We start from the raw sequence: 19936 nt of genomic DNA, 5'->3' as shown, positions 1-19936 counted from the left end.
GCTTGGCATTTAACAGACTGAGCATGAGGAAACAGGTATGAAGCGTTCACTGAATAAACCCTTTGGGTAAAGTTCCTCTGTTTGAGTCACGTTTGGCTTCTGCCGTCCCTGCAATCAAAGGTGGTGGTGGCCTGGTGATGCCGCAGGGCAGTGTCTGCTGCAGACTGCTGAGGTTTGGATGAGTCCTGCCAAACACGGGCTCACAGCAAACCTGGTTGTGTGTGGGGGTCACTTTCAGCAGACAGAGACCAAAGTGAGTGGCCAAAGCGGGTTGAAACCTGTAATCATGCGACTGGTACCTGTCAGAATGACAGACACTACTGTATGGAATCTGTATGGAATCTGAGGAAAAGAGGAGAGGCCTGCCGTGTTGTGCATCACTTGTAGAGAACCAGTGAGGTCCTGCATCAGTTTGACTTTCAAATACCTGTTAATTAAAGCCAGTGTTGCATCGTCCTTACATTAGGACAGTAGTAAAACCAGCAGCTGGTGCCGACTCTGTCTGGCCTCATTGTGCCGTTGATAAAAGCAATAGAAGTCTGGTCAGATCCATGGATCTCTGTGCTACTACATTATAGTAATTAATATTAATCGTTCACATATCCATAACATCTCTTGTGTTTTGGAGAATCTGTCTTCTGGGTAATAAGTCAAATCTATTCTCATAGATTCTCATTCAAGCTTTGCAAGCTGCCCATTACTATTAGCACCAGTATAAAAATAGCTGTGTGCTGTAGTTCATACATGGCCTCTAACACGTGACTCTCATAAAGCCTTTAATCTGCCCCTACAGATGCAGATGTATAAAAAGCATCCATTATTATACGGAAGTCTTCAATGGTTGGATAAAATGGGATGTTAATAGCCGTGTGGTGCTTCCTAGAAAAGCAACCAGCAATCATAAATCATGTTACACCCGTCCTCTTTAACCCCGACCATAAAGGCTAAGAGCCTCAGACATCGATGCCCCTTTATTCACAAATATGGATGTTTGTCTTTACAGACGGTGGACTGCGTGTTGGAATGTACAAATGTTCAAGTGGTTAAAAGCGATGAGTCCTTCCCTTCTGAAATAATGCAAAGGCTGGTTCACCGAGTGAGCGCGTGCAGACCCGAACATGCGTGTAATCTTTTCCACAGCAAGCAGCAAGATGAAGTGGATGCGTCTCCGTTTTAGTGATCGACATATTTAGACGCTGAAACCCAGCCTTCACCCGTTCTCTGCAGATAAAGTGTGTGCGCAGGTTAGAGCACAGGAAGCAGTGCTGTGCACAGGCGGGTATTTGTTTCAGTTCCTATTCAGTATTGCTTTTGTATAGTCTATCAAGGTTGGGCAGCGGTGCCAGCAGAGAACAATTTCTCCTGTGCTGCGAATTTAATTTAAAAGCAACAAACAGAACACAGCGGAGTGCTAGACATGGCTCTGCTGTTGGGAAGTCACAGCATAGCCGCGTCCACCAATCCCCAAACCTTCTCTGTAAAACTTGCTCCAGTACTGTACAGTATGAACAGTACAGTACAGCAAGCAGACACATACTGAGCTGTCCTCTATCACATCGAGAGGCGTCATGGGCTGCTCCAGACACCTTATATGAAGAGTCCTGGCCACCTTTTCTGTGCCGTGCTGCTGTAACTGTCAGTCCGGTCCAAACGCGTTTCCTTTGCACCTTCTTTACACTGGGTCTGAAGTCCTTTTTGTCCTTGCCTCACGTGGCGATGCTGGATTTTGCGGTGCCCTCCGTGCGCTGCAGCCTCACCACCACATCCCAACGTGCGTTGGCTATAATGTCTGCGGCTAATGGAGACCAATGTGACATTGCAGCGCTGAGCAGAGATTCATCAGCATGGCCGCGCAGTGCGCCGAGTGGCATAAGGACAAAAGCATCCCGTCTGCTCTGTGGCAGGAACGTTCAAGATCTAAAATGGACGCAGACCAATCTACAGCCCGCGTGAGGTGGCGTTTTTAACTGGCCTGCTATCAGGGAGATTTACTGGTGGATGATAAGCTAGAGATCAGTAGGTACCCAAGGTTGCTGATTTAAATTCTGTCAGCGTGGAGCAGGATACTAAGCTAAGCAAAGAGAGTGCTACTAAACAGGGCAGGGCACGCTGACACGCAAGGTTACTAGTTTGATTTTCACCAGTGCCTCGAATGCTAAAAAGGTGTGAATGCTCACTCATTGATTAGAAACGTCTTTCTTTGATTGGGCTGTATGAGAAGTCTCCTTAAAACAACAGACTGCATTCGAGTCGTTTCTGCATGTGACAGGATCATACGTAGTCCAAACGGTGGGCTCAATCAGGGCGTAAATGGACGGCGCGGCGCCTGTGGTGGACCAGGCTTTTCCGACATCTTCTCTGTTGTCGCCTCACATTGATTCGGCTGAAATTGTGTGAGGGGAGCACAACAAATAGAAAGCGGGGAGCCGCGCTGCCGGGCGACGGGCTTGCTGGAGCGGCAGACAGTAGGGGGCTGTCTAGAGGAGCGCCGGCTTAAAAGGGAGATGGTGGCCCGACTTTAATCGAGCCGGAGGAAGACACGAATGTGCAAGCAATTAGCAGGAATCCCCTCGCTCTGGCATTCTCGCTCCCCTCCCACCTCCCCCTTTATGAAAATTGAGGCAGCCAATTTCTGCAGTGAGCAATTGGCTGCGTGAGAGCAAGTGTGTAGTAGGCTAACATCCTCCTACAAACACACCAGCGCAACGGAGCTGCTGGACGTAATCCCCCACCTGTGCGTGATTGTTAGAGAATGAGAGAGGACGGACAGAAAGGAGGGCGCGTCCGCCAGGAAGTGGGAAAACGCGAGAAATTTAGAATCCAAATATCCGGAGACAGCGGAGTGGAGGGGGAGTGGAGGGCAGGTTGTTAAATTGAAGCGCTAACCTCAGTCACGACGCCTCGGCTCACGGTGCTGCAGACCGGGCCTAACAACGGCCAGAACCTCTCAGGTGAAAGGACCAGACCATTACTGCAGAGCTTTTCAGTGCACCGACATCAAGAGCCGGGTCTTAAAATCACTGAGGTAAATGAAATACAGCAGGATTTAATTTGCACAAATGCAGCTTCTCAATTAGACAGTTATTCACGATGAATCACACTCAGGGCAGCGCAGCGCTGTAAAACAGCGATGTTCTTAGGATTAGCAGTGTTGGTTCTTAGGTTGCTAAATAATTAAATCTGATACATGGTCGTGTTTTCACTGATTTGGTCCGACCGGCCTGTGGCGCTGTCCTTTGAACACGCGCGCTCTGCTTCACATTAGCCCGAAGCAACCCTGCAAAATGCTTTGGCAGATTTACATACATAGACATGCAGCAACACCAACGTGTTGAGCCTGATCTCAGCAGATACTGTACGCACAAACATCCTGTCGTGGAGGCTCATTGGTTATGAGCATCTGCCCAGCGTCGGCCCAGCATCGGCCCAGGCTACCTGTGCTGTGCCAGTGCAGCATCACCAGGTGTCTTTACTAACACATGATTAGAAGCTCCAGTTGACAACAGCCTCCCAAATAATAAATGTCACAGACAAAGCAGTCCGTGATGAAAAGCTTGCTCTAGGTTTTTTTACAGGACACTTCAGAATGAAACGTGATATTTTGACATTTCTAGTTTTAATTATTGCCAGTGACTGGTCAAGTTGTGTTGTTACAAACGAAAATGTCTCCAGATTTCCCTGTTAACCGTGTGAGACGTGAGGAGCTGCAGCCTTTATTTTCTTCATTCATTTTGACCAGTCAGGCATCTGTCATCTCTGTCCCGTTTGTTCTCGCTCGCATCCCGGCACCTCAAAGTTGGACTTATCCGTCCACGAGACTTAATTTCAAATCCATGTTGTTGCATTTTGGGCCGCTGTGTGATTTTCTTGTGATTTCCCAACCTTAGGGTTATACTTTTGACAACACTAGCCCCAAGTCTCCTGCACTTTTCTCAAGACTGTAAGTCCTGTCTGTGTAGGTTTTGCATTTCTAACCTGCATTTGACGTATCAGAGCAAACTGCGGCAGTCAGTCGTCACTTCTAATTTAGCAATAACAATCCTGCAACTCCAGTATTCAAGTTTTGATAGGATCAGCTGGCACTTTGCAGTTAAAGTGTGAGAATCTGATCAGACACGAGTAAGGACTTGTCTCGGTGGGCTGGGAAGAAGCTGACTGAGACCTTGTGTTGTTATTGTGTTGATGAGTTGAGGAATCAAGCTTAGTCATGTCTCTTCCCATTTCAGATGTGATATCTGCACCACATTTGTCGTGGTTGCCTTCAGCAGCCCTCTAGGCAGCGCGGCACAAATACTTGTAGAGCACAGGTGTGGCTTCCCACCCGAGCAATCAGCGGATCCATTTTTAGACCGAATTATAAGAGCGCAGCCATTTCAACAGCAGCTCTTCCTGGTGGATCCTGAGGCTTTCACAGGCTCAGGATCTGCCTGCAGCTCATTGAAACCCTATGAGAAATACATACAGTAAATTGCTATTTACAAGCCTGTTTAATTAACATCCTGAGAGAAATACTTTAATATTCCTGGGAACTTAAACAAGGATGAATAAAAGCCAAATGTGTGTCTGGGTTTTAAAATGTGTATATGAGCAATTGGAGCGACCCAGAGCAGAGCACTGGGAGGAATTCCCTCTCTGCCTGGGATCTGTCAGCGACCACCGCTCCAGAGAGGATGAGTGCCAAGAGACCCTTTGGGCATAATTAGCCAACAAAAGGCCCAGCCTTCTTCTCGGTACCGGCCCGGGCCTCGTAGATTCCCTTACAAACTCAGCAGGGGTGCTTTTTAATCTCTTGCCCTCTTCACTTCAGTCTCAGCCTCACCTCTCCCATAAATTCCAGGGTTTGTCCCTCCTGGGGGTTCGAGCATCTGTTTTGCAGCGCACTGCCCTGCAATAGATCAGCCTGCATGGGGAGACAGGTTGGCGTAGTTTCAGCCCAGCCAGTTTATATACACACTGAAGGTTGTATAAGTTGACTTCCTTTTGTCTTCCAGCGTTTAAACACACCGCAGAACACATTTTTGGATGTAATTAAGGCCACGTCTACTCTAGGTTAGAGCAACGAGCGGTTCCAACCAATAAACCGACCCCAGCTGCTCGAAGGAGTAGAATAGTTGATTAAACACCTACGCCCATCAAAAAGCAGTAGGAATTTTAGGAGTGTTACATGTGCAGCCTTTGAGCAGCACATCGTAATTAAACAAAGGTCAGGCAGCATAGGTGCCTCCCTCTACAATAGTGTCCTTCTGCTGCTCCAGTCTGCTTTAAAAATGGCTGCATGAAGACGTCTGAGTCAAATTTGTCACAAACTCTTCTGATTCTGCTGCATTTTGCACATGGTGCAGGATCCGTGTGGACGCGGGTATCCTGGTACATGCGCTTGGTGTTGCACTCTAGCACATGCTGCCTTTGGGTGGGATTAGAGGTGATGACCATTATTTGAGCTCTGCCCTACTTCATGAGCTGATACTTCCCAACTAAAAATACTCTCATCCGTCTCGAGCCTCTTTCAGGTTGTGCCAATGTGTCCTCGTGGTCCTCCCCCCTTTGTTGGTTTCTCCGTACTTTTACTCACATGCCACAGACATGTGTTTGTAATAGCGTTTGCCTGAGTGTCTGCTCTAACCCAGTGATGAGCGTTTACAGTTCTCTGCTGAGAGTTCTCAGTTGGATGTGTTTACTGAGGCAAGCTGCCTGCGAACACTTTTGTTCTCTGTGACTGGGTCACGCCAGGTAGAGGACGAGCGGGGTTCCCACAGTGTCTGACTGTAACGGGACTGTGACTTGGCAACAGAGGTGGCAAATCATCTTAACAGCGTTTGTGCGCATGCTCTTCATCAAACTAGTAACACAATCCCTGCATGAACTTCAAACGGTATCTTCTTTTTTTTTTTTCAGGACACTGGCAAGTTGTGTTCTCTTTGCTTCCTTCTCTGACAACGCAGAGATCAAAAAGTGGATTCCAAGCAGAAAGAACGGTCAGCTGTTGTTTGATTCGCAGCCCGCGGGGGTATCTGCGGTTTCAGAGGCAGTAATCGCAGGAACATCTTGGGTAACATTTGCACCGCTGAAAGCCTCGGCCTGCCTCCGTCAAGCAACTGTTACTTGCTGTGTCGCCCGTCCTGATGCAACAAAACCACAGCTTCTGCAGAGGCAGCGAGCGCTCGCCTGCCGTCCATTTAGCAGAGAGCTCGTATCACGCGAAGATGCGAGTCCGTCAGGAAGCAGCAGTCTGTCATGTGGCTTGTAGTGAAACGACGTACATCAAGCGAAGAGCACAGCAGATGCTGCTTTGCTTGTGGGTTTGTGACATGTAAACTCAGCTGACTGACATATATTTCTGCATGTACTGTACCAGTTGGGCGATGACGAAGGGGCTGAGTTCAGCAGCAGAGCAGACTCACGTAAACAAACACCCACATGTGCACACGGTGGAAGTAAAGAGATGGATGTGCGATGTATGTTTGTGTGATACACTTCTGACTTCCTGCTTGAAGCACATCGCTTCCTCTTTCTGCAAAAGCTTATCAACATTTTTTTTTTTTTTCTTGCATGTGCTGTTTCCTGAAGGAGCTGTCTTACCATGACTATTGTTTCTACATTTATTTAGTCATGTTTCATGGGTCAACTGAAGAAATCCAAACCTAAAAACAGGCTTTTGAAACTCATCAGAGTTAATTCAGTCATCACATTTCCACATGAAGCACTAGGTTGAGAAGCTGGGACTGTTGCTGTGCATGTGAGCTTACACGCACTGACGCCAGATATGCATAAACAGTGTTTGTCACATAGACGTGCCCACGATCTCCTGCCTGCTCCTCCACCGCTGCAGCCGGAGACGATGACAAAATATATTGTAATTCTATGCAATGTGTTATAGCAGTTCACACACTCTTGACATATCATTTCATGTGTCGGAAATGGAATATTTGATGTTTCTCGTCTGAGATGCACGGGCATTTATTTGCGGAAGGGACGACGTTGAAGAGCCGTGCAGTGACACTGTGCCATGCTCAGATCCTGGCTCTTTCTATTCCCATTTATTTTTTTGTAGTGTTTTGTTTGTTTGCCTTTATTTTTGATGACAGATTAGATCCCCCTGGGCCTGCACAAATCTGAGAGATGTTCTTCATAGATTATTTTTTTTTCTGACTGCTCTTTGCTGGAGGGTTTTTGCTGCTCTACCTTCCTCTCAAAAATATTACAAAGGGTTTTTTTTTTTATTTGATTCAAGTCAGAGGACAAAGTTGGTCAGGTCAGTTCTCACATTTTTTTGTTATAAAGTCAAAACTGGGACTTATCTAAACATTTTCCCTATACTGTATGCTGGTGGTCCTGGCCAGATCCATGCCAAACTTACACTCATTCATTTTCATCAAAGGCTGAAATGTGCTGCCAGGATTCATCAAGCGTCTTTCTGTGTTCTTTGGCCAAGCTTCATCTAGTAATTTAGTGCAGTTTCTGAGTATTGGCCCTCTTTCTGCACAAGTAGAGGCTGAGACCAAGCAGTGCCCTTCATGGAGAACGGTCACTGAAACACAATTGCCGCAGGTTATATAGTCAGGTCAGAAGCATTTACCTGCCTGATCTCCGTGCAAGATTGCATAAATAGCTAATTGTGCATGGCCTCATTTAACGAGCACAGCTTCTGCACTTGTGGTGGAACGTTCCCCAAATCTCGTAGTTGTTGTAAGAAGCCTGTTAATGCTTTAGGGAATTAGCATGTGAAGGAATATTACATTAGACTTGAGCTCTGATTATCACTACACATTATATTACCCTGTGTCTGCTGTTGGCTACGTAGGGTATCACCGCTATAAAAGGTTTTACGTTTGGTAAGTCAGTAATGGGTTAATATTATTTTAATAGCATGTCATAAATAACGTGAACATAAACTCTACAGTAGGTAGTAACAAGTTAACTGGGTCATTAGTTCAAAGACAGGGAAAGAAAATGACAATAGTAATAGAAATTCTTCTAAACCTCCTTCTGCATCAGTCAGTGCCAAACAACTCAATGCAGTCAGAGCTTGTGGTTTAAAACCCAGCATTTGCAGGAAGCTTGCATGATATGCCACATAAATAAGTGAGCATCCACTAGAAGAGTCCCTGAGGGTGTTGAGCTAGACCTGGCTTAAGGTAGCGCTTTGAAAAACCTTTTTGTCTTCTAATTAATACCTCACCCGCTGTCCCTTCAAGTAGACTTCGCTATGTACTGTATTAATCTAGTATCCAAACACTTCGCAGATAAAGAAAACTAAAGACGCCCTTGGTTTTCTTTATCTGCAAAAGTCATGAGGATCGAAAAACTATACACATAACATTCATTTTTCGATTGATTTGATGATTTATTGCAGTAAAGCGAGTTCGGTCATATTTTGCTCTGACAAATTGGGATTCAGTATTTGTGGAATTTTTCCTTCAACAATCTTAACAACGCTTTGTATAATCAGGTCACTAAGGACAGATCATCAGAGTTACATGTTTATTACGACACGTGATTTCTATAATTGGATGTGAAATGGGCAACATCTTTATGTTAGCGCATGCTGAGAGCTACCTAATAATGTTTCCGATCATGCAAAACAAAGTTCAGGTGAACAATGAGAGAACCCAGGATGCTCCTCGGGCTGTGGAGCTCTGCGCATGGCTCGACTTGTTGGCTTTATTTATTTGTACACGTAAAAACGCTCGTCATTACCTGGGACTGGAGGCAAACGTCCAACGTCGTGCAGGATTTGTGCAAAGCCATTACACTCCTAGTCTGGCTGTGTTTCTGCTGCCAGAGATATGTTTAATGCATTAGGTGCAGCCTGCAGAGCCGCCATGGGACTGACCTGCCTGTGCTGTATAGGCAGGTGAAGTGTTTATGTGACTGACATCGTAATTAAAGGATGCAGATGCGGGCGAGCACGCGGACGGAACGTGAGCACGGCGGCGACGGCGGCCACGTGACCGATTTGTGTCTCCCATTCGGATCTTGGAGGCAGGCAGGTGGAGGGGAAAGACGCCGCTGGGGGAGTTTTTACGTGACTTTCTCCGGCTGACTTCTGTCATCTGTCAGAACTGGAAAACAGAAAAATCCTGTTTTCAGCTGCTCGTCACAGCAAGACTCAACCTCCATTCACCCGGTAACATCATTTCCCTGTTTTAAAGGCGCAGGAGCCTGGTGAACCTGAAAGCTCTCACAGTATGCATTCACGGTGAAGCTGGGTTAAATGTCAGTCTCTCCTCTTAGAGGGGTACCATCCTGTGAAAACGACCCACCAGCAGCTCCTAGCTTAGTGCGGGACTCTTTAACATTTATGAAAAGAGCAACAGTTGGCCGGTGAGGATTCAAAACCACCTTGTCACTTCCACCATTAGACGAGGTGCCAGGAGTAGAACTGAAAGGATGGGAGTTTAACGAAAGGGAGAAGACGGCGGAATGGAGGAGAGGTTTTAAAAAAGGCTTTAAGCTTCTTTACTTTTGTTTGGTTTGATAAGGTATAATAGGATATTCAAACTGTGCTGTTTTGTTGCGTGTACTGTCTGCTGAGCCGGGGCACATCGGAGAAGCCTTCCTCCTCCCATCATCTTGACATCGCTCCTCCATACGAGTCTGTCATCATGTCTGACTTTGGGTCTGTGTGCAGCGTGGAGCTGTACAGAGTGTGAGTGCCAGCCACTTTTCCCCAGTCTGCATCCCTTTATCTGGATTTGCTTAGATTCTTTTTAGCAGACAAGTCGGGGAAATACTGTGGATAATTGGCTATTTGATAAAAATGTAAGGATATGGGGCTTAATGCTCCAGAGCGCCTCAGCCCCCTCCGCCTCCCCCTCCCACAGTGACTCAGTAACCTTCAAAGTATCCGTGCCGTGTATCTGCCTCGTCTTCCTGTTATCCGCATGCTGCACACATCCACAGGGCCGCGTGACAAACACACTCCTCGTTCCCTCTCTGAGCATTTGTAGTGGAACTCTCCAGCAGATTAAGTTTCATTTCAAAATGAGATATCCACCATTTTAAAAAAGCTGCACCCCACCATTGCAAAATGATTGCCTGCCTCCGGCGAGCGAGACCCACTGGATTATCACCCAACGTACAGTAGCAGCACAGTCAGGACCTTAGCAGATGAAAAGTCTGTTTTCCATGTAGGCATTGTTAACATGTTTCCACCTAATTAACATGTTAGGACCGGAGCTTCTAAACTTTCCTGATAACACTATTTATTGCCTGAAGGCATTTCTGCCTCTGAACGTCCAGCTGAACTCCAGCTCCGCCAGTTTGTGCCTCTGTTCACTGACAAATCTTCACTCTGTCCTCGCTTCCTGGGGCTCGTCTGCTCTTTATTGTGTGACACGCTAAATAACATGCAGGCAGTCGGAGAACAATCAGAATCGTTCCCCCTGACTTGATAAAACAAGTAATGCTGGTATTAAGTGTTGTGAAAAGGTCGTGTTGCAATGGTTGCAGACGTGCTGAAACAGAGACTTTTGCGGTTAAATACTTGCAGAGCAGAACACAGAACATCACAATTGCGATTAAACTAATCCTGCAGCGCTGCGTGGATGTGGCCCTTCCCCCCCACAGTGTTCCATCTGTGAACTTCCTACCTACTGCACCTGCACACCTGCCTTTTTACCCACACTTTCCCTGTGTGTCATTTTAATCCAGTGACTTGTGACCTCCCACGCGTGTTTGGCTTTGTGGGACGAAACAATATCTGCTAATTTTATGCAAAGTAGTGGCTTATGTTCTGATTCAGGGGGACTTCAGATGTAAATGGACACGGGTCACGCTTTATCGGAGTTGAAACCAGAGGCGCCTGTGGGATATTATCGAGGAATATGCTGCTGTATAGATGGCTGCATAACAACATGATATGAGGCAAAAACAAATGAAACAAGGTCAGGCCTGATCTTGCTTTTTATGCCTGTAATAGTCAACAAACAGCCCGAGAAGCAACAGCAGAGACCGATCTACGCTGTTGGTGACCATCAGAACCTTGAAATAGACACAAACACTCGAGAACACGGAGTTCTGCAGTTTTTCCTACAGGACCAAACATTTGTTGTTTATATTTAACCGTGGATTAATACACATTTGGTGGACTAGTGAGGATTTACAACAACAGGACTGTGTGGTATTAACTCGAAATAGACTGTGTGTGCGTGTGTAGCGGAACAATGTCTGTCAGTGCAGCCATTATTTTGGACAATAACGCAGCTTTGTGGGAAAGTTGAATAAACTAAATTAAACTGTCGGTAATATCATCATAATAAAATATCACGTGTGTGTGTGTGTGTGTGTGTGTGTGTGTGTGTGTGTGTGTGTGTGTGTGTGTGTGTGTGTGTGTGTGTGTGTGTGTGTGTGTGTGTGTGTGTGTGTGTGTGTGTGTGTGTGTGTGTGAATTCAATTGAATTCAGCATCTACCGTATGTGATTCAAATTTGCAGGTCTCCTCCATTTAAAGAGTAAACCTACTTATAGCAGAGCTTGGATATTGTGGATATTGACTTGTATTTCGAACCATGTCTCATGGTTCACATTTTAAATAGAAACCACTTCCTGCCTGATGGCTTACTGTTGCTTAGCTTCACCTATGTGATTATTGTCTTCTTCTCTTCTGCTTCTTCCTGCAGAGGTGCCTCCCTCTGGGATGTCCAAAAATGGATACTTCTTTCAAGAAATGGGTGAGTGTGTGCCACCATCACACACGCCACACTGCAAACCATAATGAAATCATGAGTGGAGACAAAACGTGGTGGTGCCCATTCTGTGTGTTGCACAGCACCGTACAGGCATATTGATGTGGCTCTGAGATTACGACGGCGACTCTCACACCCCGCTGCATTTGCATATAAATAATGAACTTTTCTCCGGCTGTTATGATAACGGCAGTTTCATTACCTTCAAGCCAAGGAGAGGCATCCAATTAGTATGTGAGCACAAGCAGCCAGGACAGAAGATGCTCGCACTGGAAGCTCCCCGTCTCCCCCAGCCAATTATTCCCATCCTGCCACACACAAATGCAGTCAGCAGATTCGCAAAGGGCCCCCTCGCTGCAGCCGGACATATCTGTCTTTATTAGGCGGCCATTTACCAGGATGTATTACTATTGACCACTAGGCATGATCCAGCAGTATCATCTCGGGGTTGTCCAGGAGCCAGCTTCCCTTTGATGGCACTAAATGCTGTAAAGAATCCTGCTTCTAGTGTGGTGGGCAACACTTGGATTGTTGTTTACACTTTTAGTTTTTTCATTAAATCATGTTTTTGGCTAACCTCAGCCTGTTGTCCCAGTTGTTTTGGGCTGCATGGCGTTAAAAAGTTAGTCCAGCAGCATCCAAGCAGCGACGCCTGTCTGATTAATGCAGAGAAGTGACGTCTGGCAGTCGCCGCTGCTTCCCGGGCTTCGAGTTGAACCTTCCGTTGCAGTTCATTGCTTCGCGTGGATATTGGGGGAAGCCGCACGGATCCTGACTCATCTCACCTTGTAATCTGCTTGGTTACTAACAGCCTGAACAGTAGCTGCTCTGATTAAAGGGTAGATATTGAATGTAGAATATGATGTAGTACTTGAGCCTTTTCCTGAAGGTTACAGCTTTACTGTTTTTATGGAAATGTGTTTTCAAGGAATCGGGTCATTTAATTCAAAGAAAGTACACTTAACCTTTGTTACTGTTCTGACAACTGTCTCCTGGATTATTTATTACACTCTCAGCCTGTAATAATCAGTTAATAATAAACATCAGAATTTAATTTAGATACTGTAATTTAGTAAACAGTAGTAAACAGAAATCAGTTAATCTTTCCCCTATAACTGTATCACATTAATCGAAGCAATTCATGAATCTGTAAGCCATGGGTTGTTGACAGACTTCAGTAGATATAAAACCAAGGTATTAAAGTTTAAAAGCTCCTGATTCTGATTTGTTGTCTGTAACACCGCAGTGTTTGAGTATGTCACGTCTCAAAGGCTGCTGCAGAAGGCTGCACAGCGTTTGAAGGGAGCACATCAATCATTCGGCGTTTTCATATCAAACACCTCGTCCCTCTGCCCTTGTTCCTTACACATGTTGCTTGTATTAACTGGACACGGCTACTGAGGGGGAGCCGGCTTCCTGTGCAGCTCATCTGAATTCAGATGCTACACCAGAGATTACATATAAAATAGATATTGCTTTATAAAAATAAAAATGTATTTCTGCACAAAAATAAGTCCCAGACATTTGATAAGTTTTGCAAAATAGTTACCGCTGCCTTTGGTCTGTTTATTCCGCCACCCTCTTTCAAGGTGATTTGAAAGTCAGAGCTCAGCCGGTGAGTGTGAGGCACAGAAGCATGCGGGCAAGGTTCAAATAATGTCAAGCGCTGAGGGATGATACTGATGCAAGACAAACTGAATGAGCTGAAATTGGAGGCTCCTTGTGGATTAGGTCAACAGATAAAAAAAAGCACGAGTGTGAGATATTGTTCTCATCACATCAAACCGATCCCTGGATAAATTTTGGGAGCTGACTGGGTAGTGTAGGATTGGATCTAAGGGCTGAGGATGAACAGAGAATGGGATGAGTCATACGAACAGGCTCCGGGGTGCTTTCTGTGATGCTTTGTAACGTACGTCCTGAACCAACACGCACAAAAAAAAAAACCCTGACCTGCTGAGTCATGACAGACCTGTCCTCACATCAATTAGGGCCGTTTCCTTGTGTCTTTGGACAGGACACGAAAGCCTGAAGTAGCATCATCACATACTGTACGTGACCCTGTCCAGACCGGTTTTACTCAAAATCCAAAAGCAACTGATACAGATTAGTTTTTTTTCCTGGCATTCTTTTTAATAAAACTCCATTCTATATTATCACACTTTGAATAAATATGAGCTGACATATGTTCACATGATTGGAAAATATTTTTCCCTGGGGTTGGTTTTAAATTCAGAGCTGGTGTGAAACCTGAATGCACATTTGATAAAATTTATCAAAAACTTATGTTTGTGATTGGCCCAAGACAATGACTGATGTACCGTAACAGTGATGTACAGTAAAGTCTGGGACCTGTTCTAGCGCGTCACGTGAGTTTGCTGTCCTGTCCGGTAGCCCAAGAGGGAGGAGTCAGGAGGTGACCCTGTGCTGTTGTGTCCCCAGAGCAGCGGGAGGCGGAGCAGGAGGAGGGCAGCGAGGGCCGAGAGGAGGGACAGGACTCGCCGATCGCCTGCGGAGATGACATCCACCTCTATGACAACCAGATCAGCCCTGGCCCAGGTCAGTACACAGAGAAAGAGAGGGAGGGATTTAGAGGGCGGCGAGGGTTAGATTGGGCACTGAGGATAAGGAACAAGGATAAACCTGGACAAAGAGGCGGTAGCAAAGGTGGAGAGGCGAGGAATGAAGATAGAGGGGATGAATAAATAGAAAGGAAATTTAATTGTAAAATTCAGCTCTTACTGTAAATATGATCCATGCTGGCTTCCGTTTTAATGCCATCATATCAATTTAGGAATTCCACATTCACATCCATTAAAGGCAAATGCATTTTAAGGCGATAGTTGTGCTGCCTCAGGTTAAATGTTCAGGTAAAGTGTGTTTTGTGCGGCTCTGTGAACTGTCTTTTGTCAACTGGGTGTTTAAGCTGTAGAAGTTGTTGGCTTATGGTCCTTTACGTCTTTAGTTTGCTTAAATTAAACTCTAAACTCTAGTCTATTATCAGCTTTCTGCCTTGTCTGGTGAGAACTAAATAACCAAATGCAAATACAACTCACATTTTCATCTTTTTCCTGAATTTGTTTCTTTTGTTGCTATGGCAACACGTCTGACCAACACATGGCGAGACAACATCCTCACATGCCTTTTTTCATGTTTTGGATATTTTGCCTTATATCTTCCCGTGAGGCACTATCGTTGAGTTTGTGCATGTCTGCAGTCATAACAGATTCCCCGAGGGTCATTCAAGAGGAAAAGCTGCTCAAACAAAACCTCACACAACTTAAAACTAATTTTGTGAAGGTCTGCTGGGGTAAAAAGTCCATCCAGGGCCTGATGACAGGCGCTGACTTGACAGACAGCTCCTCAGCTGCAGGTGCAGATGATTTTGACCCCCATCGCCAGAATCCCCACGGGTCAACAGGTTGCCGTTGCCGTGGCAACAGTCACAGGTGCGCACTGAGGGGAGAAAGGAGGAAAGAGAGGGAGAGATGCTGAATGTGACAGGTGACCATGTCACTTGGGCTGATTCTCCATACATAGTAACACTTAGGGCCAAAAGAGCTGGCGTGCACGAGGAGAACTCTCTCTCTGGACATTTAAATGCTAGACTAGCACAATTAATTGGACCGTGTGTACCTCTGGCTTTAGTGAACCATCAGTCACAGCTGCAATATGAAGAATTTTCACTCCTCACATCGGGAGAATGTTTGTCATTCCCCTTCTGTATCTGCCCACAGACAGACTCATTATTACAGTGACGGTGCAGGTGAAGGTTGATCATTGTTATGTTTTACTCGTTACAACATTTGATCTCCACGTCGTTGGCCGTTTTCATGGCTGTTGGCGCTTTTGATTTTACAGCAGGCTGCTGTGCAGCATGTCCCCCGTATCAAATCGATGGAAGACTCAGAAAAAGACTTTGTTTCACATCCTGTCTGACTAAAAGGGCAGTTGTTTGGAAAAGCAAAGCGCTTAGATATCAGATTCAGAGACAGCAGTCTAATTTAAAAACATCTGGCTGTTTTAATATTTCATATCTGGGCCTATATCTAACATTTTTGTCACGTCTTGGATACCAGCCTGGTATCTGGGACAGTTAATACTGTCCTTTATCATATTGTGCCTGATGTTGGACCACACTAAAGGTACATTATGAAACAGGTGAGTCATTTATATTAACAAAAGCAACCTAATGAAGCACAAAAAATAAACGCTTTAGTGTCACTTGTCTGTCATCTGCAGAGTTCCTTATTGGTTATTAATAGATTACACACAGATTAGGACAAAGAAAGCAACTTCAGCTCGTCTTGCTGCAGGCATGAAGAGCCGCTAATTTATTCTGCCCAGTGTTTGTGGATGAGGATGAAACAAAAGGAGCGATGGCAGCTCTTCAGGTGACTGTCGAGCTCAGTGGTGATACAAGGCTGACGTTGTTGTTGTCTCTCTTTGTTTTTATCGTTTTGACATGATCTTATCCGTTTCTCTTATCCACTTTGTCATAAAGCTGTCAAACGCTCTCATAAGTAGAATTGATTTGATGGTTGTTTTTCTGCCAGCACTGGGCTCACTTCCACTTCACTTCAATCAATTTGGCCGAATAGTGAAGTGGAAAAGTCATGAGGAAGGGCAGCCGTCGCTCACACTGAACGACTGGCGGCGCGGCTTTGACCGAGGACCTTGATCACCGTGGGTGGTTTGATTCCGCCACATGCAGGGAACTGGGCACAGATCACACAGATACTGATCAAAAGCTAATGTAAAGCTTTTGCAAATTTTCTTGAACGTCCCAACTCATACCTGCACCCCTCCATCATAATACACAGAGTGACACATATGTGTTTTTATTATATAACCCGACATGTGATTAAATACTGACGCTGGGATAAAAAATGCCTAATATTGTTTTGCTGAGGTCAAGGTTTTGTTTTGTTATTGAGGCTTTTAGCAGATTTTCTAAAGTAATTATTTCATGCAGGGCAGTGTTGTGTTTGAAGTCTAAACACAGTTTCCTTTTTACTTTTTTGGAGACAGATTTGTTCATTGGCATCTGGTGAGTTCTGTTAAGACGAATGCTGTTATGATCTTATCTCTCTAGGTAAGATGCGTCATTGGCTTTTACAGAAAAGGAGATCTAATATCCAGTAAATCACTGAATTCACTGACCTGCGACCTGCGTTAAGATAATGCTTCTCATCACTTATTGTGCAATGTAAGCACTGTAACATGATACAGTACCAGGGATTCATGTGTCTGTAGCTCCCTGACACTTCATGGAAGATTAGACAAAGCGTCCATGTATCAAACAATGGCTGTAACAACCAATGAAAATAAAAGAATTCCATGACTTTTGAATTAAAATCACCTGGAATGTATCATGTTGTCCATCCTCAGCTATTGTCAGTCTCTTCCCTGACAAACAATGACTTTACATAACTGAATGTCAAGTCTGTAGCTCTTTTCATACACAGCGGCAACCAGCACGTTGTTCCACTACGTGACTGTCCAGCATAACCAGTGTGGTGCTGCACTGGTCCCAGTTCGTTGCCACGTTTTAACCCTTGCCTTTCCCCATCCCTGGATTACTCTAAGACACATACACTGAGACGCAAGGGCGGGATCGCTAGGGCTGAGGTAATCTTATATGAATATATGAATATCTCCTTACGGTTACAGCCTAACGGCAATTAGAGCCGCGGCTTCCTCTGCCCTTTGGGAGCGGATCATCCCAGCCATGTGCTTTTTTGATTGTGAGGCTTTGATGAGCCAAATCCAGTGCGCCCGACACGTGCCCCCTGCTGTAGTTTCATCAGAGAGAGGTACTGTAGGAGCGGGGACTCGGCTGCCTGCAGCGTTTTATGATGGCAAGGTGTTTTGTGTGGTGATCAAAGACCCCAGCCCCCCTTTTCTGCAGACTTAACCGTGTTCACTTGTGGCTGGATTATTGATATTATGGCATCCTGGCGCTTTCCTGAGGCTTATTGGCTGGGGAAAGGAGGGGGGGGTTCCTCATCCTGTGCTGGAGGATGTAGTTAAGCGCTGATTGATTCCCAGACAGAGCAGACACAGTGCATCACGCGGAGCAGAAGAGGAAAGCCCATAGTAACCTAATAACGTCCTCCCCACAGTAAACGGCGATAAGTGTGTTACGTAACCCCAGTGGCGGACGCTTTCATTAGAGTCAGCATGGTACCGGCAGGCAGAGCACGGATCGAGCGTTGAATACATCATTCCCCTCGGTTTGTCCATGTATTGTTTTTGAACATAAAAGTTTTTTTTTGCTTTCTTTTCCTGCAGTGGAAAATCCAGACCTTTTGTACTTTATCTGAGCTCTCGCCTCGGCTCCATGGACGTGTGTATTAAAGCTTTATCAGCAGAGAACTTCCAATCCCTGTTCAATGAGAGCATTTAGAGACTTGCCTCTTGACATTTTCATCACTTTTCCTAACGGGGCCCCTTTTCTTTACAGACTCAGTGGTTGTTACTTGTGATTGTTATTTCAGGCTATGCAGTAATGAGCGCTGTTGGTGTGCATGTGTGCTGCTTAATAAACGCCTGTCACGTGCACTGCAGTGTGTGTATATAGCATTATATATAAGGATATGGGGGAGAATTCACCAGTAATTCAAATAAAACAAGTAGGACACATTAACTTTGCAGACATGCAGAGCTAGATGCTCTACTGTTTAGATCAGCACCATTAATTGCAGAGTCTACAATGTTTCATCACAGTCTGTGACACTTCAGACTCTAATTGTACCTCTTGTCTTGTTTGTCCTCAGATGCTGATGACTCTGGTTGTGTGTTGCTGAACACATCAAGAAGGGTGAGTATTAAGACTTTATAGTAATTCAGTCCTAGTTAAACAAGGCAGACGTTTATCTGCTGCACGTGAAAATCAAATTGCTAGTGAGCGCCGGGGTTTGTAAAGCGCTAGATACGCTTGACAACTGAATAGCTCTGCTGTCAGTGGGAATGTCCTCTGTGTCTGCTGCGCTTTATCTGCTCACGCTGCTCTCCCGGTGGTCCACTGATATCGCTCCATTTACGCAGAGGCAGCAGTAACGCTGGGCTGTTTATGAACCTGATGTGTAAAGAAGATCTAAATATGAATATGAATCATGTGGTAAAGTGTAAAACATCTGACCATCCAAACTTTTGTTTGTTGGTGCTGTTTGGGTCACATGCACATGTAGTGTCTGTCTGATGGAGATTTAATGGCCTGCCTCAGGTCCTCACTGTTTACCATTCCTGCATTGCTTCTGTCACATTAATTAACTTATTATTTATGAATGACCAGGATACATTTCACTGCAACGGAATTTCACTGATTATTACATGCTACATATTCACATGCAATGCGACACATGATAGACAGTAAAGCCAAGTTGAGGCCCTAAACTAGCCATAATACTGTGAATACAGTGAAACTGAAGCCCTGTTTTAATGTCTGAGCTTATGACGTCAACCTCTGTGCAAGATATTAAAGAAGATAACTTACAAATTGGCCCAAAATTGCCCAATTCCACTTTACAATTATCATATAAAGTAGCCTCATGAATACTGGCAGCACATCCGTTCATCAGATAGAACCAAAGTAAATGAGTTCAGATCAGACCTGGCTGGGACCACCACAGTGACTGGACACCGGGGGCTGCATCAGGGCACAAGGTGTGTTGGAAATCAAATTTATAGCTCCACCGTGAATTCAGGGTTGTTTACCCAAATAGTAAATGAAAAGATGACTCCCAGTCTCAGGAGGATGGTCAGGATGCTTTTCATCTAAAGAAAGGCAGAACAGCTGCAATATCTTTCATGGCCAGAGACATCAATCCTGTCAGGAGAACTAAAGGAAATAGAAATATTGAAAATAGAACAAAAATAATTATGTAAGACGCTAACTTTGTCAGTTCTCTCCATTTTATTTTTCCAGGGTTGACACACAAAAGAGAGTCACAGTGATCAAGCCTTTTTTAGGCTAACTGAAAGAGGATCGGTTTTACAGTGGGGATATTCCCAAGGTGATAAAATCTGTCTAGTGTGCAGATGGAAAGTCAACCAAAAATGTAACTCGGCTCTGAGCATCTGCATTACCATCTGTCTGGCACCTCTGGTCATTAGTTCTGGGAGTCCTGTAGGATCCTTAGAGCAAACCTGTCCAAGACCAGTTCATCAATACAGCAAATGAGAAAGGATCCGTGACTACGGCACAGAAATGAGTCAGTCGCTTAGTCACTGCACAGCAGCATCTAT

General features: G+C 45.1%; 1 protein-coding gene across 11 annotated transcripts in view; it reads left to right on the top strand.

Annotated features, from left to right (window-relative positions):
* The window catches only part of slc4a11 (solute carrier family 4 member 11), a 59508-nt gene that overhangs the window by 13190 nt on the left and 26382 nt on the right, over positions 1-19936 (top strand). For 4 of the 11 annotated variants that reach the window (XM_029139115.3, XM_029139121.3, XM_055505686.1 and 1 more), the window contains 3 exons: positions 11621-11671; positions 14134-14245; positions 18466-18509. In XM_029139115.3, coding sequence (XP_028994948.1) covers positions 11621-11671; positions 14134-14245; positions 18466-18509 — 207 coding nt within the window. Of the gene's footprint in view, positions 1-5895; positions 5976-11620; positions 11672-14128; positions 14246-18465; positions 18510-19936 lie in introns of all 11 variants that reach the window. The other 7 variants (XM_055505683.1, XM_029139116.3, XM_055505684.1 and 4 more) reach the window with 2 other exon arrangements.

This window comes from Betta splendens, chromosome 22, assembly GCF_900634795.4.
Source record: "Betta splendens chromosome 22, fBetSpl5.4, whole genome shotgun sequence".
NCBI classification, from domain to species: Eukaryota; Metazoa; Chordata; class Actinopteri; order Anabantiformes; family Osphronemidae; genus Betta; species Betta splendens.
Note: the sequence above shows the minus strand (reverse complement) of the source record. Positions and strands in the feature narration are given on the sequence as shown.